We start from the raw sequence: 9,458 nt of genomic DNA, 5'->3' as shown, positions 1-9,458 counted from the left end.
CTTAATTTGAGGTATTATTTAAGTTCCAGAGGGAGGATTTTTAAACAAGAGGACACCATTAAAGGATGTTACTTTTTTTTCTTGCCCAATAAGGCTAATCAATATCTAAAGGACAAATGAATTATTGAGATCAAATACACATTACACACATATAGATACCAAGTGAGGCGAAAAAATCTTTACACGTCTTTTTTGCTACATCAATCAAAGTTTTTGTGAATGCAGTAAAAAATTGTCTTGAAACCTGAGAAAATGTCATCTGAACGTGATTAACAATTTTCGGTCCCTGCGCTTTTTTTCCGTTAGTAAGTCGGAAGACAGGAAGCTTGGGTCAGGCAGGAAAATGAAATTGAATCTGAAAGAAGTCAAGAAGGCTACACAGAGCAACCCTTTGAATTTGATACAGGACCACGCAAAGGACTTTGGCGTTTCGGACCGAACCGTCCACCAGACCATCAAAAATATACATTTTTTTAATGTATAATAATTTTACATAATGGAACAATCCCGCATTGACTTCGAAGGGTTGGCCTGGGCGTTCCCAACCCAAGCTTCCTGTCCACTGTCTCCGAATTAATAACGGAATGGACGGTTGGTTGGAGATCCTGCACTTTTTTGTAATCTCCATTGGTTTCTTGCCAGTTGGAATCAGGGCTGTAGGGGGCCAAAATTGCAAGGACCCTCATGGACTTAAGGGGATTGGCCAAGATTATTTTTTTTAACTCATCTAAGTCCATTTTGGCCTTTTTATCTGAGTCTTTCTTTCTCTCCAACGTTTAGGATTTGCTGACGGCGTAGACGGTGGCTCTAGTGACACCCAACTGCTTGGAATGCGCGAATGGAAATTCGTCAATCACGTTCAAGTGTCCTTTTCTCGACTTGTACGTAAGCTTGAGAGCTCATGTTTATTTTGTTTTGTAATTAATTGTTTATACTTCAAAATATCGTCATTTTTCTGATGAAGATAGTCAGGCATCTTTCAGAAGACTCAAGCACTTTCTAGAACGTCACTTTATAAAATTTTGAAGAGAACATGTCTTTCTGCACCCCCCTTATGACGTCCATGTATTATTGTATTTATGTCACAAAAACTGTTCCAATCTAAATGCACCAGAAATTCACTACTGAACCGGCCAAGCGCAATACTTTACAAAAAAGTGTTTGTATTACACACTCAAACATTTATAATGTTTTATCATATGCTCCGATGTGACCAATAATGAACAAGATATACTTAGTCAAAAAAAGGGCGGGAAATACGAAACTACTTTGTCCTCAAGACAATATATAAAAATGCCAATGGTTTTCTTTAGAATCTCTCTGCCATAACATGGGATGAGTATGATCCAAGATCTTCGACAAAAAGGAAAGACTCATTGCTGTTAATCATCTTTTGAATGTTCAAGAAGTTTTTTTTTGGGGGATTTATTTGCTTTACATTCAAAGTAATCACCTCAAAAAGAGAAATCCTTATTTCACACAAATCTAATTATGTATTAACTAATCTATTTTATGGTGCAAAAATTCCATTTAATTCATTTTCCTATTTGATGACCAGTATGTTTAGGCTGTATGAAAGAAATCTGAAGCTATTTACTTCACAATAACTCTTCCACCACTGATGTAGTTTCTCAACTTTCAATACAGAATACATAACTTCAGAAAGAATAAATGAAATTTATACGAGTATTTTTTTAAATTTGTCATAACTAGTGTTGTGTCAGTTTTTATTTATTCAGTCCAATCCATTATAAGGGCCTTAAGTCTTTAAGCCTATCACTCCTTCGGACTGTCAATACTAGAACTGATGAAAAAAAGGAGATATAAAGTTGATTGAAACTCTACCTTTCAGTATTTCCGAAAATACTTGTCATTTAAACATTGCTTTGAGCTTGGATTTTTCAAATTTCATAAAATATTAATTCATAAATATTAGTGATGGGACAATTCCAAAAAGACACAAATTCTTTGCCGATTCCGATTCTTTAATATTTTAAATAATAGTTAAAAAATACCCTTTTTCTATCAGATGTGTCCAAAGGATTATATTTTAGAGGGGCTCTGTTTTTGGAATGTTTATGAAAAATATCCAAAATTAAATTTCAAATATACAATTTAATTTTCTAATTGTTTTCAAAAATATGCGACTATTCTCAAAAAATTAAATTTTTTTGATGAAATTTCAAAAATTAAATTTATGATATAAATTTTTTTGAAAAAAAAAAAAAAATAATAATATCAAATACTATAATGTTTACTTATACTTAATCAGTGCAACTCATCTAACTAAGTAAATGAACATTAAAAAAAATATATTAAATATTTTGGAAAAAAATTTCAGAAATTAAATTAAATTTCAAATATAATTTTTTCTATTAAAAAGTCAAAATGCCTTATTGGGGGTCGGGGAGTGTGCTTTTTTCCATGCCTTAGAAAAGTAATAGAAAGTTAAATACCATTAATAAAAAAGAATTGTAAATGCAAATTAAACATTATTTTCCCCATATCGATCCCAAAAAACATCTAATTCTACGATTCCAATTAATCGTCCCATCACTAATAATTGTTATTTTAAATCATAGGAGATTTTGCCGCAATACTAGCGCCGTGCAACCACAGACAAGTTGTACCCAACTTTAAAAAGTCCTTATAGAGAATTTTTACTCACGTCATAAACTGCATCATCTTGGGGCTCAAAGTTGATATTTTTACAACATAAAATGTACAAATTTCTATTAAATTTTTATGAAACTTAATCAAAATAACATCCATATTATTAAAGGAAAATTGTTATTTTTGCCGACGCCTAATTACTCTGGGCAATGCAGGGCTCTACAAGACATATCACAAGACAATTGAGCATTACATTTTTGATGGAGTGTAAGGTTTAAGTCCTTTTTTTCCACTGATTAAGTATAAGTAAACATTATAGTATTACAATTACTTCATCTAACCTAGGCATCTTTTGGTGAAACCCATATACATACATAAAGTATTATATATTTCTTTCTCTTAGGAATCACCTGGGATCGAACGCACATTGAGTTCAAGACTATAATATTTTTTTGTGTGTTCAATATTGACCTCCAATATTTGCTTATTTTCCTCAATATTATTGAAAAAAAGAGCTTATATTGTTATACAACTTTGTTGTTTAGGCTCCCAAAATGTCTGACATCAACAAAAGTGACGTCATGTGAAAATGCTCTATAGAATTTGCATAAAATGGTAGAATACACATCATTAAAAATAGCACACGCATAGGTGATGGAGAAAGAATTAAAAGAAGAAGGAGAAAAAGGAACTCTAAGGACCTGCGCGTCTTTCTCTCGAAAAAGTATACAAAATATCCTACTACATATGTTACATGTTTACAACATAGAAAACGTAGAGAGCCTTTCCAAGGCGGATAATATAATGTTACTTGCTTGTATGTATATATATAAAAAAGCACATACAGATGTGTGCTTGTGTATGTGAGTGAGTGCTGCTTGAGTCTCGAAGACCACCACCACCTATTTTTGAGAGCAAATGTTCAAATATTTTCAGTAAATAACTTTTTCATGAGTGAGTCATACATAGTACGAAATTTGACAGATCAATTTAAGTTATCAGTTATTTGAGAATCATAAATTCATTATTATAATTTATACCACCATAATATATTTACCATACGCACTCCTCCAAAGACCAAAGGAAGTATAAACTCACTTCAAAGAAGGATATCTCACAGCATGAGTAAGTTTTGACAAAAAGATTTCAAATTTCCCATATCTTACTACTTCAAGAATAAAGATTTTTCGTTTCTTTTTGAACGAGTTCAATAAGTCATTATATAGATAATTATGTAATTAGCACCTACATACCCACATATAAGTAATTAAAAACATTAAATTAAATTTAACATTCTATATGTTAAATAGATTTTCTCCGTTGTCTTTCTTATATAATATCTTTCAAGGATATTAAATTTAAATATTATTGCTCACAGCTGTATGTATGTAAATAGTTACAATCTCATTGTGACTTCATAGGCCTTCATTGTGAACATGATTATGAATTTTTCTATGAATAATTACCATCTACCTAATCTACCTATCTAAAAAAGTCCTTCAATATATTGTATATGATGAGAAACGTTTGTTGTTAATTGATTCCTGTTCCGATTATCTAAAAAGGATATATTATTTTTTACATATCTAAATATATAATACAGATATAGTTGTTTAAAATATGACCTGCCTCTATACCCTAAAAAACCCGAAAAATAACGTGGTAATGCTGAAAATTTAAATTATATTTTGGAAGAGAGCAGTGTAGCTATGATGACGTTTTATTTGATCAGCTGCACTCCGTATCATGAAGGATATGGGAGAGAATTACTCTCATGCTGATCTTCAATTCTACTTCAAGTCCAACAAGGACTTACACTTATATCTCATTTTTACTTTCTGTCATTCATGAGTAAACATATTAATGATGTCTTTAAGCTTAGATTTTGTCTCTTCAAGGATAAAATAATTATGATAGGAGCTTGTAAAAAAATAAATATTATTCAGATTGCCAAATGGAAAAAAATCTCTCCGCGTTCTAGGTCTTATTTATTACAAATCTTTAATTATGTCTTTAAGTCATTCCTAATAATTCTTTTTCTGAGATGTTGCTTATTAAGGATGTAATAATACAAATTGGACAATAAGATAAAAAAGATGTAGTCCCAAAATGATTGCCTTGAGAAGGGATACATTTAAGTGTGTCATCTTATTGTCCATAGAGGGACACTTGTACAAAAAGTATCTCAAATGTATCTATGGTATTTGATATCATCATGTGCTAGGGAAAACGTAGCCATCTGGTAGAGGGAATATATATTTACTTAGATACTTTTGAATAAGAAAAAATATTAAGTAATAATTGGGTCAATGTAATCCCAATGAGCAAATTATGTATGTAGGCCTTTCACATGCAATTACAAACAATGAAGATGATGTGGGTGGGCGTTCCTAACATTGATAATACTGGAGTGATTATTTAAGGCCTTGTTCTACATATATTCGATTGATTATTTCTTGCACCAATTATAGATTTGTGCATCTAGAGACATTGACTCAAGGCCATGACGGACAACAAACTAGAAGTTCTTTTTAATCAATGCGATAAAAATGGCTCTGGCTATATATCCAGATCAGAGTTTCAAGCCGTTTGTAATGACTTTGAAATAAGGGATGTAGATGCAGATACTATATTTACGGATCTGGATCACGATGGGGATGGGAGGATTTCCTTTCAGGACTTTTCCTACGGATTTAGGGACTTTTTAGTGCCTGGTTCTCGACGAGGATCCATACAGTTGGGTATTGAGCCCTCTATTGGGAACAACAATGGCCGTGCTAAGAAATTTCACACCATGACCAAAGTGGAGGAAGAGAAGCTCATTAACATGGAGCGGAATCACGACAATGCCAAACGTGCATGGGAAGAGTTTACAGCGCATATGAGTGAAGCAGAAATAAAAAAAATACTTGGAAAGAGGTAAGGGTTTGTAGTATCTATGAGATGCCTTAAAGGGACTATTTATCTATCATTCCCTAGTGGAGATAAAGTTATGATGTTATACGAACAGATGCAGAATAGTGAGGCACCCTGTCATTTGGTTTCTCAATTTGAAGACGTGATCTCGTCGGTCATCAATGACATCCAAAACATTGAAAAGGAGAACAAAACAATGGAGGAAAAATACTTTAAGTAAGGAGTCAGTTAGACTGATATAGGTATTGAAGAACTAATCCCTTTGCATTGATTCCTATTAAAATTAGAGAAAGAGAGACACACACTCAACATTTAAAGAATATTGAAGCTGAAATGGATGCACAAGTTGCTCGTGTTGAAAGAATTGCTGCAGAAAATGCCAAAAACCAATATGAAATGGAGAAAAGAGAGATCCAATCTAAAATGGAAACAGAAATGTCCGAACTCAAGGTACATTTAAATTTGTTCAAAAAGGTAAGAGAGTCTCCATGGATTGACTGAATGCTCACTATCCCTTATTGTACATAGGTGGACAATTGGCTCCAAAAGGATAAAGTAGACTCAAATCATAAAGAACACTTAAAAAAGCTGGATATGGCCTCATCAGAAAACATGGAGTTAAAATCAAATCTACTCGAGACTCAAGCTAGAATATCTTTACTCACATCCGACTTCATGGAATTAAGGAATCAGTACGAGGAAAAGTGTATGGAACTGAACCAGTAAGTATCCAGTCCTATATATCCAATCATGGACATTATATACATATAAATACTTTAGTGAGCGTGAAGATAAAATTGAGTACATGTACGAAGTGGATAACATACAGCGACAGCTGGAGATCCTCAGGTAATAATTCTGACTTTATTGATCTCTGTTTGTAATACTCTTTCCTCTTTATTCGAAACAGAGGAGCAAATCTGAACCTCAAAGACTCAAACGATGGACTCCAGTCGCTTATAGAGTCCCGACCAAGAACACCTTTATCATTTGAATTCTCTGTTCCTAATATGTCTGGGACTTTATGCGAAGAAATTCGAGACACTGAGTGAGTTATACACTAAATAGTATTATGTGTGATCTTGATAGAAATACATTTGTTCATTCTATAATAGAGCAAATAAGGAGAGCCTAAACGATCAGTATGATTTAGATCTAAATTCTGACCAAGTCAGATTTTTAGATCCATGCTATGGAGAAGATATAGGTATGTAATTAAATATTTTACACTTGTGAATACTTCCCCCAAGTATATAGGATATCCTTCTTCAACAACTTAAGGGGATTACACTATCCCTTTTTGATCCACAAAATATGAAAAACATATCTTTTTCACTCTTAATAGACAGTGGGCATTCTACTCTTCCAACAGGAGAGGATGAGCTACGTTCATCTCCAGACTTTGAAATCGGTGCTCCTTTCAATCCCAATAAATCAAAATCTTTCCCTCCCAGTATGGAGGGAGATAAACCATCCATATCATCCATAGGATCTGCTCAACCCTTCAATAAGAGAATGTCATCATTTCGAAGTTCAAAGAGGAAGAAATCCCCGAGTGTTGATGTATGTTACCTCCACGCAGTATCTAATATAAAATACCTACAATCTCCTTTATTTTTAGCGATTTTTGAATCAACGCCAATCTTCACCCTATAGATCAAATATTACAAGCTTTTTGGAGCCCACAGGTCCTCCAGATAGAACATACAAAGTAGTATTTGCAGGGGATGCAGCCGTAGGAAAAAGTAGTTTTATTAATCGCATCACCAAAGGATGCTTTGTGGAAAATTTAAGCTCCACTCTAGGTGTGGACTTTCAAGTCAAAACCATTCGAGTTGATGAGAGAAACATTGCTCTGCAGCTATGGGACACGGCAGGTAATTTGTCCCCTTGATCTGGTTCATAGTTTTGAACAATGGATTATTATTTTTTAAGGCCAAGAAAGATTTCGATCAGTGATAAAAAGTTATTTTCGCCGTGCAGATGGTGTTATGCTATTGTATGACGTGACTTCGGATCGTTCGTACCTTTCAGTCCGGCAGTGGATACAAGCAGTTGACGTAAGATTATATCAATAACTAGAGATGTACAAAATTATATGTCGGTAGCTTGCAAGATATTATTATACTTTTTAATTAATCCTCCTTATTTTAAAAATTTAAACATATTAGTAAGCGAAGATCAAAAGAGTTATATATCTCTCTTATATTGACACGCGTAAAGATTTCGACTATCTTCACATATCTATTAATAACATTTGTGTCCTCCAAACAAAAACACGTTAGATTCATTTTACTCAAAATTACATTGTATCCTACAACTAATCAATTATGTTCCATTTTTATCTATAAATTGTTTTGATTTATCTTTCGGTGACAACAGATGGCGTGCTGAAAGGTCACCAAAATTACGGATCATGATTACAGAAAAATAATATTACGTTTGAAACGCCATACCTATAGGAATAAAATATAGTTTCATAAATAAATTAAAAACCTTTGCCTTTAGTTGACATTTCTTTGCAACTCAACTTAAAAATAAAATAAAAATTTGGATGTAATTTTAGATTTGACCGAAATATGTGATTGAAATATTTTTGGTTGTTTTTGATTGATGGGTTTTGAGGTTGGAAAATCTGTAAAAGTCTATGCTTAAATTTTTGTAAAACCGAACTAATTTGGTCTTTATAGATCTCGTAATCAAATTCGGTTTGTATAAAAAATCGATCCTGGTCGACAAAAAAAAAAAAAAATTGCGGGGACTTTTTTCACCAAAGAAAATATTGGTGCTCGGTTTCAGGCCAAAATTTTCAGATAAATATTTCGGTCCTGATCGGTCTAGAAAAAATAGTTTCTGACTTAATTGAAAAAAATAGGTCTTGGATCGAGTTCAAACGCTATTTTTAATATTTATGAAAAAAAATGGATATTTCATTTTGTTCAAGATTGGCTTAATGATGCTGTATAACATTTCGTATGAATTTTTTGTATATTAGACTGTTCTGTTTTGGGTTATTATCCCCCCCTAGCCTTAGTCAAAATTAGAAAAAAAAAAAATGAAAATCAGACCGCTGTAATGTACAAGGATAAATTTATAGGGACTACTCAGTATCATTAAAAAAAATCCTTTAATACAAAATACGTCATCATTTATTCATATTAAAATGACGCACATATATTAAAATGAATCATTTTTATTTACAGGATGTGTCTGAAAAACGAATTCCCATAATGCTTTGTGCCAATAAAGTGGATTTGAGGGAAGAGGCCATCAAAAAGGGAACTCGATGTGTATCCACTGAAGAAGGTGAGAAAATGGCTCGAGATTATAGTGCCATATTCATCGAAACGAGTACTAAATCAGGAAATAACGTGTGGGATGCTGTGATTCAACTTTCGAGGGACATGTGCTCCTCGGAGGACGTGGAGGTACAGACCTCTGCACTTCAAATCCGTCCAAACGATAAAAAATCCGAATGTTGTGGGAAGAAAAGACAGACTTAAATAATCATATTGTTATGATTATTCTTCAATTAGGCCTAGAATATAAAATAGAATTAACTGCTAGCTATTTATTGGATTTGAATTCGTTATACTTTTGAAAAATGAAAAATGATTGCTAATCATAATACAACAACAATTCGAATGTCAATCTATATAATTATATAATTGTAGTATTTATGAATGGTAAAAATATATTTATCATTTTGTCTAGTTAATTTAAATAAGATACACTCCATTGTTCAAACAACATATATCACGACGTTACCTTTACTGTATCACTCAACCTTAAATCCAAAAAAGAAACCAAAGGAGTGACCGAGATCATCTGGTAGTTAACTAAATAAATCAAACATGCCAATTGCTATTTATCTCTCAAGTACTCTCAGACAGCTATCATTGTCGTATTATTTCTCATATTTTCTAAAA

General features: G+C 32.7%; 1 protein-coding gene across 2 annotated transcripts; it reads left to right on the top strand.

Annotated features, from left to right (window-relative positions):
• Positions 1-3,358: 3,358 nt before the first annotated feature.
• LOC121127942 (ras and EF-hand domain-containing protein homolog) lies at positions 3,359-9,247 on the top strand. Of its 2 annotated transcripts, none has more exons than XM_040723528.2 (12): positions 3,359-3,738; positions 5,085-5,532; positions 5,593-5,745; positions 5,817-6,003; positions 6,058-6,251; positions 6,310-6,378; positions 6,440-6,577; positions 6,645-6,736; positions 6,875-7,092; positions 7,151-7,406; positions 7,465-7,589; positions 8,733-9,247. In XM_040723528.2, the coding sequence occupies exons 2-12, from the start codon at positions 5,117-5,119 to the stop codon at positions 9,030-9,032; spliced, it is 2,148 nt and encodes a 715-aa protein (XP_040579462.1). In that variant the 5' UTR covers positions 3,359-3,738; positions 5,085-5,116; the 3' UTR covers positions 9,033-9,247. The 2 variants fall into 2 exon arrangements, with proteins under 2 accessions (XP_040579462.1, XP_040579463.1); XM_040723529.2 differs by having other exon boundaries at positions 3,381-3,738; positions 6,902-7,092.
• The last annotated feature ends 211 nt before the right edge of the window (positions 9,248-9,458 follow it).

The sequence above is a fragment of the Lepeophtheirus salmonis genome, chromosome 13 (assembly GCF_016086655.4).
Source record: "Lepeophtheirus salmonis chromosome 13, UVic_Lsal_1.4, whole genome shotgun sequence".
NCBI classification, from domain to species: domain Eukaryota; kingdom Metazoa; phylum Arthropoda; class Copepoda; order Siphonostomatoida; family Caligidae; genus Lepeophtheirus; species Lepeophtheirus salmonis.
This window is presented reverse-complemented; position numbering and strand designations above follow the sequence as displayed.

What these genes read in the sequence shown, in the direction of transcription:
- LOC121127942 (XM_040723528.2), top strand. Translation starts at nt 5,117, where the DNA reads ATGACGGACAACAAACTAGAAGTTCTTTTTAATCAATGCGATAAAAAT. An exon ending in ATTTAAATTTGTTCAAAAAG is followed by an intron (nt 6,004 to 6,057) that starts GTAAGAGAGTCT and finishes TATTGTACATAG; the next exon opens with GTGGACAATTGGCTCCAAAA. An exon ending in GAAGAAATTCGAGACACTGA is followed by an intron (nt 6,578 to 6,644) that starts GTGAGTTATACA and finishes ATTCTATAATAG; the next exon opens with AGCAAATAAGGAGAGCCTAA.